At 36.0% G+C, this 22,986-nt stretch overlaps 2 protein-coding genes across 5 annotated transcripts in view; both read right to left on the minus strand.

The window, feature by feature from the left end:
• The window catches only part of pik3ip1 (phosphoinositide-3-kinase interacting protein 1), a 12,992-nt gene extending 974 nt beyond the window's left edge, over positions 1–12,018 (minus strand). Inside the window, exons 1-6 of the mRNA NM_198374.2 lie at positions 11,777–12,018; positions 11,359–11,472; positions 10,823–10,939; positions 6,806–7,000; positions 6,440–6,518; positions 1–411 (exon numbers count right to left, since the gene is read on the minus strand). The exon at positions 1–411 is cut by the window's left edge and continues 974 nt beyond it. Of these exons, the coding sequence (NP_938188.2) occupies positions 195–411; positions 6,440–6,518; positions 6,806–7,000; positions 10,823–10,939; positions 11,359–11,472; positions 11,777–11,852 (798 nt within the window). The 5' untranslated portion in view covers positions 11,853–12,018 and the 3' untranslated portion in view covers positions 1–194. The remainder of the gene's footprint in view (positions 412–6,439; positions 6,519–6,805; positions 7,001–10,822; positions 10,940–11,358; positions 11,473–11,776) is intronic.
• Positions 12,019–18,221: 6,203 nt separating this feature from the next.
• si:ch211-225b11.4 overlaps positions 18,222–22,986 on the minus strand; it is a 36,037-nt gene continuing 31,272 nt past the window's right edge. For all 4 annotated transcript variants that reach the window (XR_015491052.1, XR_015491051.1, XM_087253336.1 and 1 more), the window contains exons 29-31: positions 22,210–22,476; positions 19,675–19,877; positions 18,222–19,461 (exon numbers count right to left, since the gene is read on the minus strand). Coding sequence is in view for 2 of the 4 variants with exons in the window: in XM_087253336.1 (XP_087109462.1) it covers positions 19,223–19,461; positions 19,675–19,877; positions 22,210–22,476 (709 nt within the window). In the remaining 2 variants the exon portion in view is untranslated. The remainder of the gene's footprint in view (positions 19,462–19,674; positions 19,878–22,209; positions 22,477–22,986) is intronic.

The following is a 22,986-nucleotide window of genomic DNA, read 5'->3' on the forward strand; positions in this document are numbered from 1 at the left end:
TCGAAATTCCACCACTCTCTCGGGGCACATGCCCTACCTTTACCATCAAACCGTGCTGTAAAGTCAAGGTAAAGAGAAAAGAGACGACAGGCAGAGTAAGGTGGATGTGGGGTTTGGTCCTCTGAGATTCTGCATTGCTGCATACACGCGTCTTAACTAGCCTCTAATCTAGGGGCTCACGTTGGGCTCCTCCATCAGGCTCCGGGGGTCCCAGCTGACCCCATCAGGGGATCAGCCCCTTCCACGGGCTCCTGAGTGGGGGTCTGGTTGTTGGGTTCAGCTGTGATGACAATGGTGTTCTCGTCCACCAGTTCACAGGTGGGGTTGGCGAAGGCAGAGAGAGGGAGTGTGATCCGATGCATCTCACGCTCATGAACCCGCTGCTCATGCTGCTTCTTGAGGTCACGACCCCTACAAAGAAAAAATAAAAACATTTAGTTGATCAGATTATCTTATTGAAAAGGTCTTCTGTACATAGATATCAGGACTGCACCATGAGCATAAATCCTAGGGGGATGGGGTGGACATTAAAGTAATTCTCTTTAAGTTAGTAGTAGATGCACATAGATATATACATTAGATGTCGCCTACCCTGTTGTTGTCTATTAAAAGGAATGAGTCAATAGAGCCACCATTTTAGTACAGGGTAGCCCACCATTTTAGTACAGGGTAGCGCTCCTTTGAAATGAATGCGGGACCAAGCTTCAGTGGAGGACTGGGGCCATCCAGAGCCAGAAAACTACACATATCTATGATCGGGAGTTTCCCAGAGGTCAGTGTGCAGTTTTTATTTTTATTTTTTCAAATTACGAAACTTATAACTTTGCACCACTTTTCTACATTGATGGATCAGTGACAAAAAGCTTGTGTTTGTGTGGATAGAAATGTACCATCCACCCTCCCTATTTGATTTGATCTAATCCGTTTCCTGAAACACACCTCCTCTCCTGCTTTCACTTCTCATACTGACAGAGGGAGCGATTCGTTTGTGAATGAATCTCAGTTATGAACGACTCCTTCACTTAGCTGACAATAATACAAGTTTCTGGCACCGCAGCATCTTGTTGTCATATTTCTTTTGCATTGCTTGCTGATTTTATTCAACAAAGCTAGCATAAGCCGAGTGTTTGGTGCGAGTTGGTGCTACTTTGCCAAATGGTGAATGCAGTAAGAGACTATTATCAATAACGTTACTTGTTTAGCACAAAAGCTCATAGCATACACAAAGTAAAAAAAACTAAACATTACCAATGAAATGTTCTGCCTTTGTGCTTTGTTTTCTTTGTTTGCTCTTTACTACACCCGTAGACAGCACTAAAGTCCAGCATCTTCACGCAGTAACACTGTCTTGACTAGTGCGGTTGAATGACACTTGTCCTCGGAGCACTGTACAAATATGGCGGCGCTACTGACGCATGCTCAGGGTCTGTATGCGATATCTAGTGTATATATCTATGGTTGATGCAGACTCATTCATAAATTAGTTGCAACAACAATGCTGATTACCGATGTAATTTTCCATGAATCTGCTATATTAGCATTCAAAAATATTACTTATCTAGTTAATATTAGCTTGATTACAATCACTTGTTATATAGTCCACTGCAGCGAACTAAACTAAAAGCAACACTTGAATTGTTTTAGATCAGTGTGTTACTCCTGTCAGCATCTGTTGTTGCTGTTCAGTGCTCCTTTAGAAATGTTGTTTTTCAGGTTGTAGAATGTCTGAGAAATAACATGCTGTATTCTGACGGTGGGTTGTGTGGGTTTGGTGTCCATCAGTAAAATGTAAATTTGCTTTTGAAGGCAAAAATAAAAATACAATAAAAAATTTTTTTTTCTTTAATTCGTTTTGAAAAATACATAATGTTTTTACTATTAAAAAAAACGAATTAATAAAACTTTAAAATATAATTCTCTGGATGTCACAGACCATAAGTATTGGACCTTGAACTTTTGACCTTAAAATTTGGATTTCTTATTGGAAAAACAGAATATTTAAGATTGACCATTTGCTATTCTGTGCAAATAATACTATAAATAATAATCGTATTTTTTTTATTTGAAAATGTGGAATCAGTTGTCCAAATCAGAGGTTTCCAAACTTTTCAGCCGGCGACCCACAAATTAACAATGCGACTTGTTGCAACCCCAATATCCTCTGAAGTGGTTATGAATATATAAAATTTGCACACAACAGCAACACAATAGGTCCCGTAGAAGTGTATTCTTTAATTAATTTTGGAAAACACCGCTCAGAGATCATCCGCCATGTTCAGTTATGCCCTGTATTTATTTTTCATGTATGAGAGTTTCGTAAAGGTGTGTCAAAGTTTATCATAGTGCTATGAAATTAATCTGCTGCATCTGATGCTGTAGCTGTGTCTTTAATATAATGTAGTAATCCCAGGAGTCACAAAAAAATTTAATTAAAATAAATCAATAAATATTGAAAGGCTGAGGGCTTTGAGATGCTTTGTTTGCATGTTGTTTTTAATGTTACTATTACCTACGTTTTTAGTTCTTCAGTAGTTTATGAAAAAAATATGGTAATTCTTATAGCTTAATAAAATCTTTAGATTTTTGGAAAATCACTCAGCAACCCCCCTCATTGTTCTGCAACCACCCCAGGGGGTGCAAAATACACACCAATTCTAGTAGACCAATACGGACTATGTAGTAGTAGTATTATCATTACTTTTTTTCCAGAATTGTATGTTTTATTCTAATGATGTTTGATTGTTGTTGCAGTTCAGTTTATAGCCATATCAGAATTAATTAACTGATATTGATAATTAACTCAATATTTAATTTACAAAAATACCATAAACCCCATACAGTACAACTTTTAATTCAACTTAAATAGATAGACATGGTTGAGTACCAACAAATAGTTGCATAAACGATTGAAAATCTTTAATTGACAACATGACAGCACTTTAAGTTCCAGATTTTAGACATTCAATTATTTTCTCTGCTGCCATTAAGCTGTGGATATTTAAGAGTTCTCCAGACTCACATGCTCCGTCTCTGCAGCACAGATTCAAAAATCTTTCTGAATTACATAATCATAATGAATAACTTATTATGTCGCGCTTCCACTTCATTTCCTCTGAATAAGCAGAAGATTATTTCCATTTCCAATACATATCAATTTGAGCTAGACCGAAATATAAATTTACCAGTGACGCACTACAGACAGAAGGAGGGATTTGCCCCTATTTTTAGCACCAAGATATAAATGAATGACTGCAGATGGAGAGAACCAGATCTAATTCATCACTGGCTGCCAAGAAAGAGACAGATTTCAAGGATCACTCTCCAATTCCTAGAATCGTCAAAAACAACGAGAAATCAATGCTGGAGAAAGGTCAAAACAATGAACTGCTTTGAAATGATCAAAATATTGTAAATGCACATTTTGCTATATATAGATATCTCAATAGTTTGCAATAAAGGAGTGATTTAACCATCTAAAGACTTCAGAACAAACAGGCATTTGTGTGTGGCATTCATAGGCTATTTATCCAAATCTGATCAATAAAACAAAGACGTACTATCTTTAAACCCTGACCCCGTGTTAATTGGATATGCAAACAAAGCAAAATAGATTTTTGGCATACTGATTTATATGAAAGTGAATATAGGTCTATAATCATCTTTAAATGTGTACAGCTAAGGCTAGACATATTAATTTAGTTCATTTATTATTGATAACATTATTTTGTAATAATAATAATAAGCCATTTTATTTATGAATAAATTAAATATTATATTATAATAGAATAAAACGTGTAAAAGGTCTACAATTAAGCAAAATTAACCAAATATTGTCTTTCAAATCGCCATAGGCCTCAGCTCTCTGCGATATCTCTGCCTATTGTCGATACACAATACTATTGTCTATCAACAACCATAGTATGAACACAGTGGAACCACAGAAGCCTTCAAATGTCTCAGGATCCTTGCTGTATATAGTGAGAGAGCTCCAGGATTTCATCTAAAATACCTTAATTTCTGTTCTTAACATTAAAAAAAGGTCTCAGGGCATAATCATGAGTAATTCGCAGCACAATTTTTAATTTTGGGTGAAGAAACCATTTAATTAGATTAGAAAAAAATATCTATAACTGGTTTATTTCTCTAGCAATATGATAATTCACAATATTCACAAGACATTATTAAAATAATCATTGCATATCACATATACTGCCAGTATTGTGCAGACCTAGACCGAACACGTCTCTTCACTCCCATCTTTCCATTTCATCCATTCACACAGTGCACAGCAGATCTGCAGCAGGTTATGCAATCCTCCTACACTTCCCTACTAGTGTGTCTACAGTAGACTGAACTGAACTTACTGGTACCAGCTTAATTTCTCTTCATGAAATTACACAGGCAATCTGGCACAAAGTAAATTGATGGCTTGAGGAGATATATGTGCTGTGACACCATAACATTTCATGCGAGTGGCTTTGTCCTTCTACCCTCCTCTGTCCAGCATTCTGCCTGCTTATTAATATCGAGCCAATGATTTGCAAGAAAGAGGATGACATGAAAGACATAATCAGCTGATGCACGAATACTCAATGAGCAAGGATACTGGGTGTCCTGCCAAACTGCTTACAAGTTAGAGATGAGAAATTGCTTAGATTGCAGACCTAGACTCAGATGATTACTGTGATCTATTTAGAGGCATTAAAAGGTGAAGCATGCGTGAACCATCAAGACCACTTCATATATCAACACAATGATAAACTCCAATATTCAGTTGTGTTGAAGTAAATTATTTTTGTTCTTCTGCAAACTACTGATGACATTTCTGTAACATATACAATAAAAATATCCGTGATTTCAAGCATAAAAATGACAATCGTTTAACACAGGTTTATATTAATTATTAAACAACAAAATAATACTGATGTAACACTTCAAACAAGTTAGAAAAGCAGTGGTTTGAGGAATAACCCTGGTTTTCTAAATCACAACCAATTAAAATATTTATTTTAACTGCAAAAAAGAAGTCTAAACAAAAAAAAAATACACATTTTTTAAATATTATTAAAATATCTATTATTTTTTATTTTTACATTTAACATTATTTTTACATTAAATACACATTTTTTTGTTCTCAGTGAAATCTACATTGAAATATGATCAAGACTTGGTTTGCTTGTAAATATCATCCTGTTCAATGACTAATTATTATTCCAATAGATTATTTTTTATAAACAATGTATATATTAAAATCAAAATCTACAGTGAAACACGGTCAAGACAATGGTCAAGGCTTGTAAACCTGCATCTGAAGGACCATTCGTTTAAGATGAATTTCAATGCCTGTGTTGTAATTTAAGTACTGTTTGCTTTTAAATCTTACGGCCCCTAAATGAGCTCCTGGATTTCATCTAAAATATCTTAATTTCTGTTCAAAATATGAAAGGCATGAGCATGAGTAATTAATAACAGAATAGTAATTTTTGGGTGAAGTACCATTTAAAAATAGATCAGAAAAAAATAATATCTAGAACCAGTTTATTTCTCTTGTAGAATATCCTTGATTTTCAAAATCACAGCTAAATAAACATTTATTTTGACTGCAAAAAAATAAGTCTAAACTAAAAATATACACAATCTTAAAATATTATTAAAATATCACACTGTCCAATGACTAATTATTACTCCAATAAATTTTATACTAAATATACACCGTTTTATCAAATTCTACAGTGAAATATGACCAAGACAATTAAAAGTTGAAACCTCGAGAGTGAAACTTTCAAGTCTGATGGCTTGCTTGTAAACCTGCATCTGAAGAACATTCTGTTCAAGATGGGTTTGAGCACATTGTGATTAGAAATGTACAAAACAGTCGATATCTCTGAATATCAGCTTTCAGAGTCCGTCTGTTCCTTCCTAAACACAACACCCACTTCTAGACGTCAAAACAACCACCTAAATATAGACAGTCAAGATGCCTCCAATATCTACACCCACCAACCATCTCTCTCATGTGTCTAATGACATAAGTGAAACCAGCACTGATGCAATAAGAACACGATTTGCGTTTCCAGCTAAAGCTCATCCATGTTGACACTCGACATCCTACATGACATTTTAGAACCTTGAAAGCATGCATCAAACCCAATGACATCAATTATCTTGGTTTCAATTTAGACATAGATAATGTATACGCCATAAGTAAACCAGAAAATACAGTCAAGATTAAACTCAAACAACTGGGCTCTTTGGCAATAAAGGACCAACAACTATTTTGAACTGCACAAGAAGTAAATTACAAACATCTCATCTCACTGATCATCTTGTTTTAAAGAAGAAATGCTTTTTTTAACTGGACTTTGTTGTAAGATCTCCAATCTTAATTTTCAAAAGTGTACTCAATGAAGGGACATTGCGTTTCAGGTTATACACTGACCGTTTATAGAAGTATCCCATCGTGATGCCTCCTCCAAGTAGGATGATAATGGCCATCATGAAGACAGCGAGAACATAACCTGACAATGTAGGAAAATCAACCAATTTAAGCATGAACTCCAGTTTCTTAGATTTAGTTTAAGGTTATAGCAGGGCTGCACGATATTGGAATAATCTGACATTGCAATATGACATTCTCCTGCGCTTAATATTGTGCTTATGAATATAATTTCACCAGATGAATTGAACAGCTCCATTTTAAAGATTACATTTACTTATTTGGATTGGGACACACACGTCGCTATATCAATGCTCAAACGATATATTGTGCAGCCCTAGGTTATAGTCATTTTAACCCAAGACCTACCAAGAGTCCCAAGGTCTTTTTTCTTTTTGGGTCCACTTCTGACCTGCTGGCGGACCCCTTTCACGGGCTGCACCGCTGCACCCTCCACCTGTGAGGGGAAAGAGTTTGCAGGCTCGAACGTCTCCACCATTCTTTGGGTGAGTCCCTGAGTGGGGACAGACTCTTCTGGAGCCGGCGCTTCAGTGGCATTTTGGTCTGCAGGGTGACAGAACACAGTTTTAAATTTGTAGCTAAATAAGTCCACTATCCATGTCTTTACTACAATACTTTGTTTTTGTTTTGGGACTTTGCCATTTTAAAACCTTAAAATGATGACAGAACTTTTTAACTCTTTTAGCACTTTTTGAAATTCTCATCGGGAAAACCCTGTATTGTTGTTGGGGATTATTACAAGACTTCTGAACTTTAATGTTCTAAAACACATATAGTGTAATCAATGTCAATGAAGTTACTATATATGGTTCCTCAATCAAACAGCAGAGATGAAAAATTTGACCCTAGGTTTTACTACCATTTATTCTTTTAAATACCATATTTAACCCCAGGTAAAGTAGACTTTCACACTTGTAATATTAAAAGTGGGGTTAGCAATGCTTTTAACCTGGGGTAAATTCTTAACCACTTCTGCAGTGTTAATCCTGCAATAAAGTTTGCAATCTGCAAACATCAGAATACGAACACCCAGAATTTCTTGTTACCCCAGGTTAATTTGGAGCAGTGTGAAAAGGTCATAAACTTTACTCAGGTGGACCGCTCAAGTATATTAACAGGCACCCAAGTATATTTGGTGACATTTATTTTTTACTATTATCATCATTTTACATTTTTCTTTGTATCCACCCATTAGCCAAACATCTACAATCGATTAACCAGTAGAAAATCTCTTGCCCTACAAGTTACCTACTTATCTTTGTGAGTGCAGAAGAACGGTCCACTCCCACAGACAATCTCATGTGTTCTGCAGAGACCCACAGAGACGCGCCTTTTTGGGACTTAAGAATTAGTTCAGGGTTTCTAAATCCTCTAAAATGTCTGGAATATTGGTTTCACTTCTAAAGTTGTCATTAACTGTATGCGTTTTGCATTACATTTTTATTTTAAGCCTGATTTACTTTTGGTCAGCTTTGCAGCTGACAGCATGTGCACATTCTCAAGAGCGAGAGAAATGTTATATAATTTATTCTTTGATCTAAACAACTCAAATAAACTTTTCTACATACTCAGAGAGGACGAAAACACGTGTAACTTGTTGCTAAATATTTGTACATGATTAGAAAATTGTTAATTAACCTATTGCCTTAGTTAAATAATCTACACTTTCTATTCTTGTAATTATAATATATTTTTAGACATTGTCTATTTTTGTTCATTAGTCACTTATTTCTCATGTACTGCATACATACATACATACATACAAAAAATTATTATTACATATATTTTTTACTTGATATTACATATTTTTCACATATCTCACATGCTTGGCAATACTGGACAAAATGTCATCAGCAGATTTTACCTGCCAGTGGATTTTACCTGCCAGAATAGAAGGTAAAACAAAGTGGATTTCTTTTTTTAGTTCAACGGTACTTCAACCCATTGAAAAGAAACAGTCATAATAAATTGAAATATTGTTATTATTATAAGTTTTTTGTCGTATGTAGATAACTATGTGCCGTGGGTAATATGTGTGTCCGGCTACCACTGCAGGTATATTTCAAACCCATGGGAAACACTGTAACATACAGTTACTTTTTCCAAATCTAAAAATCTTATTGAAAGATTAGAAGTGACAGAAATTCTGTTTCTTCTTGTGACAGGATAGAAACTGATAATTTAAACATTTACAGTTGAAGTCAGAATTATTAGCTACCCTGAATTGAATTATTAGCCCCCCTGTTTATTTTTTCCACAATTTCTGTTTAACGGAGAAGATTTTTTTAAACATTTCACACATTTCTAAACATAAGTTTTAATAACTCATTTATAATAACTGATTTATTTTAGCTTTGCCATGATGACAGTAAATAATATTTAACTAGATAGGTCAAGACACTTCTATAGTTTGAAGTGACATTTAAAGGCTTAACTAGGTTAATTAGGCAGGGTTGGATGATGGTTTGCTCTGTAGACTGTCAAAAACAAAATAGCTTTATTCTAGCCAAAATAAAACAAATAAAACTCTTTAGAAGGAAAAAAATATTGGGAAAAATTCCTTGCTCTGTTAAACATCATTTGAGGAAAAAAAAAAAAAAAAAAACTCAAAGGGAGGGGTAATAATTCTGACTTCAACTGTTTATATAACTGGATTGAAAGGTAGCAGATCTGAATGCAATATTGCAAAAAGTGGAAGATTCATACAAACAAAATAGTTGGAGCACACCTTACCAAAAAGACATCCGTTTTCACTGAATGAGTGTTTTAATTTAAAAAAAGTAGTATGCATGAATTGATAAGATCAATAGCATCAATACTCAGTAGGGTCAATTTTTAATTTCATGCTAACTTTAATACAGCTAAAATATGGAGAGATTTGAGAAAAAAAAACAAAAACTCTTAACTGCTCATTGAAAGCACTTTGCAGAGCACAAAGTATTAGTTTGATTCTATGTTACTGTGAACAAAACTCTAGCCTATACTACACTCACCACACAAATAGGACATTTAGCTCTTCACACGCAATGAGAAAAAGTTAGTCTATTTTTATTTAAATAGGACATCAGGCGGACGGGATGTTTCAGAGGTCCCATAGGAAGAATTCACAGCTAAGGACTTTAGCATGTGCTCCTCATGCAGTAGGTCCTCTAGAGTTTTTCCACAACCCTCTACTCTGAAAAAGTTGTTTACACACTGGGGTAGAGTTAAAGAACATGCGGTCACAGCTCAGACAGCCAATCAGTAGCTGTCGCCGTGCTGAGCATGTTTCTCACAGCCAACCAAAATCCCAGAGGGGAAGGCCTTCAACTTCTCAACAGCTGCAGAACAAGTTTCCTTGTTTTGATCCTTTGTCCTAACTGAGAAAAACTCAAGGCTGATGAGTCTAGACTTGTGTTATTGTTCAACTTTATCTGGCCTTTCAGCAAGCTGATAACATGCTGATTAAAATTAATCAACTGGTTAAAACGAAAAAAGTTTCTTTAAAAGGAGCGAACACTTAATTAAATTATTGACAATTGCATCATCAAATGATGATTAATATTAAAATAAGTTTTAAAGTAAGCTCAGGGGAAAGTCAATGCATTTAAATATTTGATGCTGGTCCTGTTTACTCCCTAAAGGGCGTTTGGCAGCCGATTTCAGTTTCCCACAAAAAGCAGCTTTCTGTATTGCACAAATATTTTTAAATTCACTCCCATCAGATTCTTGGAAAACTGTACGACTTAAAGTGTGAGAAACAGAATAACATGTTGGTAAGACCCAGTTGTGAAATACCAGAGAAAGACACAAGTTAAATAAATCACTTTCATAAACCAAAACCAATGCCATGATGATCTTCCCCCAAAACACTACGTGCATTAAGAAAAATAACTAAGTAAATTAAGTAAAAACTTAATTTAAGGCGTGTTAACAGTTGTTATTCAGATCTTTTGTAAAAATATTTAAAATTTTTTTTTTACTCAGCATACTGTCATTTTTAAGACTGAACTGAAAGATCCCCGAAATTGACTTTATAATAGATGTCAAAAAAAAAAAGGGAAAAAAAAAAAAACCATTGTGCTGGGCTGCACAAGTGATTGGGATTTAGAAGTTCATAAAGACTTTATAAAATGTTTAAAGGAATCAAAACAGCTCACTAAAATCAAACATCAAAATATTGTATCAACTGTATTAGGCAATGCAGCTTTGATGATGAGAAGCAAGCAAGCATGATTACATCTTTTAATTGATTCTGTCTTTTTATGATCACATGTTGTGAATTTAAATTTTTTTTAAAAACAGTTTGAAGTGATTTAGATTGTGAACCAATGCATGTGCAATTGCACATTAAAACAGTTTGATATGAAGAATAAATATGACTACCTTGGCATATCCTGATATCACATGCTTCTTTTTTGGTTTCTCCACTTGACCCGGAGACATAGCACCAGGGTTTATTTGAACCATCTGGATTACGACAGAAATTGTGATCTCCAACACCTATTGGAAAAGAAATAATTAAATTAATTTTAATAATTAAAAAAAAAAAAAAAACTTTACATTTTCTGAAAACTATGTTTGTGTTCAGGTTGTAGTGTTCCCACATGCACACCCAGAGAAATGCCCTGGCCTGGATTAGAGAATAGTGATTGCTCAGCTTTTCTGAGTTAGGGCTCATAGTATCATCTGGGCAGCATGCCCACGTCATACATAACCATAATGTACTAAATCTATAATCAGCATCAACATTGACAAGTTTGCATATTGCACTCTCAAATGAAGGGATGCAATCTGTAAGAATGCACAAATGTACTTATTATAATTTGATTTCACCAAATATGATTACACAGTGAAATATTGTGGTTTTGAAAGAGTTAATTAGCATTTTTATATGAAATTAAAAAGAAGAAACAAGTTACCCGTCTGTGAGTCTTTAAACTTCAGGTTTAGACTCCTCCAACTGAGGCACGTGCTCCCTGAAGATGTCTTCTGTTGAGTTCCTCTGTAGTCCTCCCCATTATTTGTGATACACTCTGAGAAAAAAAAAAACTTCAACTGATCAGTTCCGTTTGGAATTTGCAAATTATTAAATTCTCGTGTTTTAATAAAAGCAAATTCCGCATATACAATTATTAATAACAATATGTTTGTATCCCGATAAAATAGTGTTATTGTTATTCTGAAACGCTACCGAACGACCGTGTAAAACACCAATGCATAGGAAAATATACCCCTGTCACTCGTGCATCGACTCGTTGAACCAAATCAAAATAAAACATTTTTTCTCCAAAAAAAAAAAAATACAACTTAGTGCAACAAACCGAAATGCGGTCTTACCTTTAACAACAGACAGGCAGTCTACCAAACCAACGCTCAGCAGGAGCATGAAGTATAGCCGTCCAAACATTTTCATTTGTCTCAATTGATATCAGCAGCGAAAACAGCTATTTTTCATAAGAAATAGCGATAAAAAGCGATCTGTTTTAATGGACGAGCCTGTGGTGAATCGAGCCACACTGCTCTCCAAACACTGCAGTCGTGCTGTTGTTTTGGGTTGTGAGTGGTAAACAGCTTCAGCCTGTATGTGACTGATTAGAGATACTCCCTTTTGCAGAGACTCCGCCACCTCCGGGTCCTAGAAACAGCAGCTTCTCTCAATATGATGCACACGGTACATGTGAATCAAAAAACGATACGTGGGCTAAATGACCAGAATGTTCCAGGAGACATTCTACTGTGCTTGTACACATTTTTACACAAATTGGTAGAAATAGAATTTGCTATTATAAAGATTAACCATTGTGTGATGTTGGAGATGTTTTCATTCATTCTAGGATTCTGAGGCTTAATTTGGTCACATTTTGTTTGGCTTTCAGCGAATAGAAATATTTTTGGTGTTAAATCTTATTTTGTCACATATTTTTGGAAAATGCTTTGGAATTTTTCAAAAACTCAACGATACATTCTGGGCAAATTGACTACCCTTTAATTTTTGGCTGTTTTTGCCCCATTAACTTCTATAACAACATTTTTTGATTGCAAAGCCATGACACCTTATATTCATGCATTCCTAATTGCTTGTGGTTTTTCCTTTTAGGAAGTCCAACAGGTCAAATTTGGGATTTTTACTGTTGGGGATTAAGGGTGGATAGTTTTACCATTTAGATAATTAGTCAAATTGTAAATACCTAATCAAACATAAGACATTTAACTTAATGCATTTAGGCTCATAGATTTGGGACCTGTTCCACAAAGCAGGATTAGCTAGCTAGCCATTGGTTTAGTTTGCACCAATCGTTTTAGGTAACATGAAGGCATAGTATGCAATGTCAAAGATGTAGTTCACTAAACTTAAATGGCCTCCACAGACTCTAGATTTCAATCAGAAAAAAGTGCTTTTGAATGTGTATATGCAATAAATTGACATCGCAATGTTACATATTTCATGTTTTCATTTTCAGGCTGCAAGAAGTAAAGTAGGTCAAAGTCATCATCACAACATCATTCATACGTACATGCATATACTTCATGTGTTCTTTTTAAAATCTGATAAAGAACATTAAACCAAGTGAATCATGTTTCTAACTTATTTATCCAAGTTACACAAGCCATTTAAGAAAATTTATAGTAATTTAAAGGAAAAGCTCATCAAAAAAATGAATACTCTTTCACCATTTCCTCACACTTTACAAAAGGATAGTTAAAAACAGCCATTGACCTCCAAATGTATTATGGAAGTCAATTATTGCTAGTTTTTCATCATTCATCAAAATATCTTCCTTTGTGTTCAAAAGAAGGAAGAAACTCAAACAGGTTCGAAACAAGTGGAGGATGAATAAATCACGTCTGAATTTTTATTTTTGGGTGAATTAACCAAACAACTCATAAGATTCATTTGACTAAAAAAAATATTTAGGCAACCATGTAATTGTTTTATCTCCTGAGGCGACACTATATAAAAAAAACGAGCAAAACACAGGGTTGATTAGTGACCTGACAATCAGTGTTTAAAAGAGATTCAGCTTCTGAAACAGCAATTCCCTCAGAATGGATAAAACACATGCACTCTTCTGTTTTGTTTATAGTCATGCTCTTTTTGTAAAGAGTTTCTAAATGGTACACTCTGGACAACTCCACACTGACATTTCCCTTTGTTTTGCATCCATCCCCTTTGTTAAGTACAGTATAAAACTATTATGAAAACAGCTTTCTCTACAGTTCTGCACAGTGAAAGCATCACTTTTTTGCCTTAACTCATTAAACCCTCTTAATCTGTAGAAACTTCAGATTTAACAAGACCAGCCTGCTGCTTTTCCATGGGGTTCCTGCCAGCTTAACTGACCCACTTTTATTTTCCCAAGTAATTACACAAAGTTTTCAGAGTAAAAAATGCAGTAGGACAGGCAGCTTTTTCACTTTCTTTTCTTTTCTTTTTTTTGAGTTCAGATAATCAGTGAGTGCAGTGTTTCTGTTTTAATGTTTGTGCTGTTTTTGACAGCTAGTCACTACACTTGTTTGTTTCAGAAGTTCTACCTGTTGTGAAATGCTGTGTGACTGGTTTGTTTTAAAAAGTGTTATTGCCCTAAAGAAATCTGATGTATGGTCTATAGAAGCACACTTAATCATGAACACACAACAACACTATACACTACCTGAGACACAATTCTTGTCATCAATCCCAGTTGTAAGAGCAACAAATAATAACTTGACTTAGTTGATCATTTGCAAAAGTGGCAGAAGGTAGATTTTTCAGATAAATCATCGGCTGAACTGCATCTCAATCATCACAAATACTACAGAAGACCTATTGGAACCCTCATGGACCCAAGACATAAAACTCAGTCAAGGTTGGTGAAGGAAAAATCATGGTTTGGGGTTACATTCAGTATAGGGCCGTGTGTGAGATCTGCAGAGTGGATGGCAACTTCAACAGCCTGAGGTTTCAGCACATTTGTGCTGCCCATTACATTACAAACCACAGGAGAGGGCATAGGAGAGCTCTGCTCCTCATACTTCAGCCTCCACGTTAAAGTTCCTAAAAGCAAAGAAGGTCAAGGTGCTCCAGGATTGGCCAGCCCAGTCACAAGATATGAACATTATTGAGCATATCTGGGGTAAGATGGAGGAGTTGAAGATGAGTCCAAAGAATCTTGATGAACTCTGGAAGTCCAGCAAGAATGCTTTCTTTGCCATTCCAGATGAATTATGAATAAACTATTAGAGTCATTGCAGAGATGTATGGATGCATTCCTTCAAGCTCATGGGAGTCATACACAATATTCACTTTCCAAAGGCACCATCAGTTTATATTTTATACTGTACATTATTTCTGTTGAGTGACAAGACTTTTGTCTCAGCAAAGTCAGACCTTACTGTCCTAATTAAATAACTAAAAATCAAGGGATGATCATATTTTATTTTGGTAAAATAAGCGTAATCTAGAGGCCTTTGCCTTTCATATAAGCCACTTCTCATACCAAATGATCAACTAGAAGTCAAATTATTATTCGTTGTTCCTAAAACCGGGATAGTCGATAAGACTTTTGTCAGGTAGTGTATATAATTATAGTATTATAGTTCATATATTTGAACGTATCTACAAATTTGTTGCGTTTATGTAAATGTTGCATATGTGACTTATATAATAATGTGAAGCCATTTTGAAAGCTTTTCAAAAGGTCATTTTCAAACAGTCATAAACAGAATAGTGAAAAAACGCTAAACGGATCCTGCTTAACACAAACAGGACTAATACTCCTACACGATTTTTCTTAAATATGACCATATAAGGCAAACAGGAAGGAAAACGTGGGACAGTATGGAGAAGACAGAGGATAATGAGTGGAAAAAGCCAAGGCAAACAGACTGCTCTATTGAGACATTGTAAAAAGACTACCATATGTTACATTTGCACATATAGATGCCTCACATTAAATAGCTATCTTTAAAAATAGCTTATTTGTAGCATAATTGAAAGTTTTAAGATCTTTTCTTTTTTTAATGCTTCATCCAGAACAAATAATCAAAGTGCCCAAATCTTTGCACCTGTCTCTTTTTGTTCTGTCTTAAATTGTTTTTTATCTGTTGATGAAATAAAGGCTACATCAGAACTGAAATGTTGTTTTTTCACTGGGGTATAAAATATATCCAAATGAAATTGCTGATTTGAAAGGCCAGCAGGCTATGGCTTGTCTTGCAATTCTAAAATTGAACAGTGGTGGCCAAACTTTGGCATAAAACTGTATTTATATATTTGATCAAAAAGCATTGTAAAATGTTTATTTATTCAAACTGGCTTTTTTAAATTGATTAAAGCTATAATCATGATCAAATCCAATGATCATGAACTAAAAAAGTCAGATAGTTGATAAAAATAGACAAATAAACATTTTAATTGCGTTTACTTGATGTAAAAGAATAAAAAGCAGTAAAATCATAAATGATAAAAAAAATGCTCCATAATTAAAAGGAAAAAGAAGAAAAAGGAAAAAGAGTTGTTGCATGTTAAAATACCCCCTGCCTCAAGAAATGTCCTCTAGACTCTAAAACAATCAATACATCATTTAGAATACAACTGACGCATTCATAGACGAGTGTAAATCCTTTCGGCATTCACTGCAAACTCAAGACCATCTGGTCTGCTTATGGCTACTGGGAAACCCAGCTGGGTCTCAACACCGAGCTCAGTGACACGCAGCAACCGAATACATAATCCAACCATGAATCATCAACTAGACCAGTGCTGAGGGCAGAAAATGGACACTTAACCTGAGACAAGAGCCTCTAATGTGGGATAAAGCAGGCGCTATTCCCTTGCTGTTATGGTAGGGCATCTCTAGTGTTGCCGCAAAAGCCATTACATCACTGTTTGATGCATTTACCCCTGCAGTGGAAACCGGAGTAGACACGCTTACGCAAACAGAAGATGAGGAGTTTAGAGTGAGGAAGAAAATTGAAAGACGAAAATGTCATGTATTGTGAAGACGAGGAAGGAATAGGACAGAGAATGAGCCGCACAAACAGTGAATGAGTTCATCTAACCGAGGATGCTTTGTATCAGAAGAGGTTGGCGTGAGGCAGTTCAAACCGGTTTTGGGAAGCATTTGTGAAGCATTATCACAGCCAAGCATGAGCCTCCACTCCAGATAAAACCAACGAGGGAATGAGAGCATGAGACTGGCTTTCAAAATATCAATCAGAGAAAGAAAACAACATATATTTTAAGGGAAGACAATACAGTATATGATTGTTATTCATAGTTTAATTCATAGTGACATGACTGGAGAAGTGGAGAGCAAAAGGATTGTAGTATGGACTTCATTCATTGATTCATTTTCCGTTGGCTTAGTCCTATTATTTATCGAGGGTCACCACAGTGGAATGAACCGCCAACTTAGCCAGCATATGTTTTACACAGCGGATGACCTTCCAGCTGCAACCCAGTATTGGAAAACACCCATAAACTCTCACAATTACACACACATACACTAAGGCAAATTTAGTTTATTTAATTCACCTATGGTGCATGTCTTTGGACTGTGGGGGAAACCGGAGCACCCGGAGGAAACCCACCGCAACACGAGGAGAACACGCAAACTGAACCAGCTGGGGCTCGAACCAGCGACCTTCTTGCCTTCAAGTCACCGTGCCACCCACTGAACTTAATTTGTTTTTATAACAGGCTTCTACAGAAAAAAGTAACTTCAGGATCTCATGAAGCCATTTATTCTTCATAAAATTATATTCATTCTGTTTTCATTTTTCAAGGTATCTAATTAATTGAAATCATGAAACGATATGTTATTATTTTCTGAAAATGTTCACGTTATACAGCTAATCTGATTTTTATGATTCATAGGAAATGCTTTTGGAAACTACAGGGCTGAGATTTTCTGTGTTGCACTGGTATTGAGGACAAATCTGTTCACTTCTATAAAGTCTTCTTCATAAATAATGTACTTAATAGTTACATTTTGAATTTTGAATCAAAATAAATTTGGGGTGTTGTATAATATCATGAAAATTAGATTGTTCTGCCTCTGAATGGTTTCATACAACAGTTCTGTCTGGTGCTCGAATCTGATTGGCTAATAGCCATGAGAATATCAGCACTCGTACAGCCTCTTTACCCTTGTGTATTACTCAGCCCAAGCAGAAAACTAACTCACTATAGTTTGACAAATATTGCATCTGTTGGACAACATGATGTACTTTTAAGGCTTTTTAGGCGAGAAAAAGTATAGTGACTATTTTAAACATTTATAATTTCTGAGATTCAGCACGTCAGCAGCCATCAGTCTGTCATACCATTAGCATTAGGATAAGCATTTTGTTTTTTCATATTTTAAACTACAGCTGATCAAATCATTATAGATCAGGTAAGTGACATTCTAAGTCAATCTCTCTCGTTTATATGTTGTAGTGCTGTATTTATAATATAGTTATCTGGTAGTGTTTGCTTTGCTTTGGCCTTATCAGGGTTAATTATTGTGATATACTGACTGCAACAGAGAAATACTGAGGAATCTCTGTAGACTGATGGCATTTCATGCTGTTCAGCCTTATAATCTTAAAATGAGAGCAAAATCTGCTGTTTTGACATCACTTCAGACAGAAGTCTAAAGTGAGACTTCTATTCATTCACATATTTCACACCTATCCTTAAATGGATATTAGCCATCTTGGCAGTTTTTTCAGAAGAGAAACTTAAATCAGTCAAGATGTCAATTGGATATACAAGACTAATCCTATGCTTTTGGATCACAGATCAGGGTTAGTAAAGGCCAGTAAAAATGTATTTATTAATACATACATATATGCATCGTAATACAAGCAGAAATGAAATTTGTTTAATAAAAATATGTTTATCACTTTACAATAAGATTCCATTAAATTTTTTACACTATTTATTAATATTTGTTGACGTTAAAGGGATAGTTCACACAAAAATTTAAATCCTGTCATACCCATATCTTGTTCCAAACCTGTTTGAATTTCTTCATCCGTTAAACACAATATAGGAAAATATTTGGAAGATAGTTAAAACATGTAATCATTGACATCAATAGTATTTGTTTTCCTACTGTGGAAGTCAATGGATACAGGTTTTCAGCTTACTTCAAAACATCTTCTATAGTGTTCAACCAAAAACCTTCAAAAAGGTTTGGAACCACTTGAGGCTGAGTAAACAGTGAATACGTATTTATTTAAGGATGAAATAAAGTCATATACTGTTAGCATTCTTAACTCACACCAACTAATGTAAACAAATGACTAATAAATGCAGTAGAAGTATTGTTCATTCTTAGTTCATATTGGCAAACACATTACCCAACATTAACTAATAGAATCTCATTGTAAAGTGTGATCAAAATATCTATACCCTCCTCAGGGTGTTGCGTGGGCACAGTTGAACACACGCACATGAACATGCGCAGAGACGAACACACTCTCTCATAGTCTGTTTGTTCCCGTCTGCAGTGTGCTCCATTTCAGAAATCAGCAGTCATCCAGAAACAATGGTGTCTTTCAGCTGTGTCAGATTTAGACACTCTTGCTGAGCTGCTGTCATGGACCATTATCTGGAGTTGGTGTTTGATGCAAGACAAGCAAAGGTTTTCTTTATTGTCTCTCTTGTGTTACACAACAACACAAAGCCTGTTATTCTTCCTTCGCACAATTGGCAAAGAACAACCAGCTTTTCCCGATCAATAGTGGAGTTTTTTTGTGTTTAATTAAGCTTGCATCCGCAATTAAGCAACCCTGATCTGTGTCGGCACTAGATTAGTCTGTCCTTAGTGCATCAATGAAGACCTGAGGAAGAAAGACTCCATTTAGGACAAACCGCTTGTGAATATCCTGAAGGTCTGAAGATAAACTCAAGGGGTCAAGCAGAGGTCGAATGGAGTCACAGTCGTTTAGCATCTGGAGCAGGACAATCGCCCTGGTGAACAGGCCAGCAAGAGCACCATGGAAATGGGGTTCTATTAGCAAACTCAGCCAATCAGGATTCAGGACATCGCCTGGGCAACAAATGACATAATGACACAATTAGCGCATGTAAACATTTAAAAACAACCCGCAATAAATAAATATCACAAATTCCATTAATTGTAATTATAAAGGTTGCTGATTCGATTATGAAGGTAGCGACAGGAAGTTAATTAGCCATAATTAACGCAACAACAAGGACAAACAGCAGTCATTATGATGGAGATATGGTAAATTTGACATACTTAATTGAAGTTGCATACAAGTTGCGAGATTCTCTTTGACAGTGGCTGCACTGTTTCGGGCCCAGCGCTCAAGGTTCTCTGCGAGGCTGGAGGATTGTGGGTAATGTTTAACCAGACGCAAAAGGTATGGCAGCAGACACTCTGAGATCACAGATGGCTCTGCAAACACATTCGCTTCATCTGGCTCATAAAGGCTCCGACATCTGACCAAGAGGGAAAAAAACAATTAGAGAAAAATTTAAAGTTGATAATTAAAGGGGACCTATTATGCAATAATCACTTTTATAAGTGGTTTAAGCACAGTTGTGTGACAAAAGTGTGTGAAACTAACCAGCTTCTAATGGTAAAAATTGTATTGATTTTATCTATTATAATCACACATCATATAAACCGTCTGCAGTAACACTTTGATTGACATTCTGCCCTTGTATACGTGTCATCAAAGGGGGAAAGAGCCCCAACCATTACTGACAATCTCTCCCTCAATGGCATAGGACATTAGTCTTGTTTTTGAATCTGCCACTATGCTGAGACATAGGCATTTGTAGCTCCGCCCTTCTCTGAAAAGAGCACAATCTCATTTGAATTTAAAGTGACTCAAAAAAATGGCACAATTAGGATCAAAACCTAAAATGGTCAGTTTCAAAGAGTTAAAAAACACTATTTGTGGGGTATTTTGAGCTGAAATTTCACATACACATTCTAGGGACAACAGACACTCATTTTACATCTTGTCAAAAGGGACATAACAGGTCCCCTTTAAATGTGAATTGTAGTGTGAAGCAGTGATCCTCAACCACTGTTATCAGTCAGTGGATCAATTGGTACCGGGCCGCACAAGAAATCATTAATTATTTCCATTTTATTTAATATCTGAGTCTGAATGATCTTTTATTTTGAAAAATGAACGTATTCTCTCGGTTTCATCTCAGTCACTTGAGCGGCCAAATTTAAAAGCAGCAAAATGAGTAAGAATCAGACGTCTTTGTAAAGTTTCTTTGCGAAGGGGAAAAGGCCCAGTGAACGACCTATGAACTGCCAAGGAATACATCTGCAACCCATTTGTCAACAAATCAGGTGAATCCACCATGGCTGTGCAAGAAGATCAACTGATGGAGATCGCAAATGAAGGCAGCCTTTTAGGCAAATCACGTCTTTTCTAGAGTTTGCACAAGTTTGTTGTTTTCAATGTTGCGTGGCTTGCGTGCACAAGTGGCGTGATGCGCTCACGCTTTCCAGACACACTTATGCCTAGTTCAGACTGCGTGATTTTAGCCCCGATTATGGCTCGCCGACAGGTTTTGAGAAATCGCCGACAAATGCCTGAAATCACAGGCAAATCGCTGCTCGTGCACGTGAGTGACAATTACACAGTATGAACGATCAAAGACGCGATCTGAGAGAATCGCCGATGCCTGTGAGATATTTGGCATGCTAAATATCTGGAGCTGTCGGCGATTCAAATCATGCCGTGTGAATTGAGTTTTGACTGAAAATAACATCTGCGATCGCCTACAGCCAATGAGAGAGCAGCATTCACTTTTGTGTGTGTGCGTGTGTGTATACCTGCTGCAGGCCAGCGGGAGGCTGGGGGAGAAGTTAAAAGCGCTCTTTTTCGGTTTATTTGGACCCACGAAATGGAGGGAAAACTAGTGGAGGTTTGACAGGACTCAGGACCAACCGTGTCTGTTTGACGTTTCATACAGAAAGAAATTAGTTTATTATCAACGTTGAGGAGAAATGGCTAATTCCCTTTAAACCCAGGTGAGCAAACATGTACATGTTCTACCCCATTAAAGGCTTCTTTCTTATTATGTAGTTAATAACAAAAGATAGGCTATACTAAGTGTTTTTGGCTGTGAGACGTAGTTTGGACGAAGTTGTCGGCGATTCTCCCTATAGTAAAGTCATGCAATGTGAAAGTCCCTGTCGCCGAACCATCTTGCAGTGTAAACAAAGCAGCGACGAAACGCTAGCCCAGATAGTCAAGCAGTGTGAAAACATCTGTGACACGACTAGTTGGAAAATCATGCAGTCTTAACTCGGGATTAGTTAAATGAATTCCTCGAGCAAACTGCAAGTCATGTGACAAGAATTGACCGATCAGCTTCCACTTATATGGAATATACACACTTTGGTAGACTAATTATCTCAGACAAACACAGAACACCCACACACTGCAGTGCTTTTTAATTTTTTCCAAAAATAAAACTAGTATCAGAGTGACAGCAATGCTTTGTCAGCACGTCATCCTCTGAGAAAAGGGATGATGGCTGCCTAGCATCCTACGAAACACTGCTCCCCTTCCCCTCCACCCCCTTCCTTGGTCTGCAGTAAAATTGTAAAATTGGTCTGTGGTGATAAAAAGGTTGAAGACCACTGTTGTAAATTGCTTATTCCACAAGAGTAACATTCATTGCTACATATTTTTCCACACGATCAACACTTTATAAAAAAATATACTGTAACAATTTACACAACTAGCAAATGATTGGCTCAAGAACTGATCATTTATGTGTGTGTGGACTGACGTACTGTGTATCTTTGGCTTGCTTCAGTATTATATTCAGATCACAGCTGGGTAAGTGACACAATAAGGCCTCCAAAGCACCACTGGTATCCCAGAATTCCTCCAAGAGCAGGTCCAGGAGTGAGCGCAGAGCCTGGTTCACCTGCATGTGGAAGCACCTTTGAGGAGCTTCAGGCTGTCGGGAACAGCAGAGGAGAGAGGCAAAGATGGCCGCCTTCGCTCTCACATCTGAACTCTCATCCTGAAGCAGGAAGAGGCCTGTACTGATCAAGCTTCAAAAAATAAAGTGAGAACTTAATTGTACATCAAAAACATTATGCATGTCATCACTGGAAATCCAAATACTTCTAAAACCATTGCCTGGTCTGTTTTAAGTGTTATGGGAGAGATATGGAAGCATTTTCACACATTGTTTTTATTGATTATAATGTTTGTTTGTAACAAAACTGAAGGCTTTTATACTGATTTTATGTGATGGTAATCTGTTCATTCAAATGCAAACCCAGCACTGATGGTGCTGCTTTATATATAAAAAAATGATTTTTATTAATAAAAAAAATGGTTTTTAATAGCAGTTAGATTGCATTTGATTAACAGTTTAAAACACTATTTTTACAACTCAATCAAATGCACTTTAAAGCCATCAACAGATTAAAATGATCATTAACAATTATGAAAGCATATTTTGTAGTTAACGTTATGTCAGACTGTATATACACAACTCATTCCAGAATTGCAGGTACATTTCAAGGATTTTCCATTTGGTTTCTTTAAACTTGAAG

This window comes from Danio rerio, chromosome 5 (assembly GCF_052040795.2).
Source record: "Danio rerio strain M-AB ecotype USA chromosome 5, GRCz13ab, whole genome shotgun sequence".
In the NCBI taxonomy this organism is placed as follows: domain Eukaryota; kingdom Metazoa; phylum Chordata; class Actinopteri; order Cypriniformes; family Danionidae; genus Danio; species Danio rerio.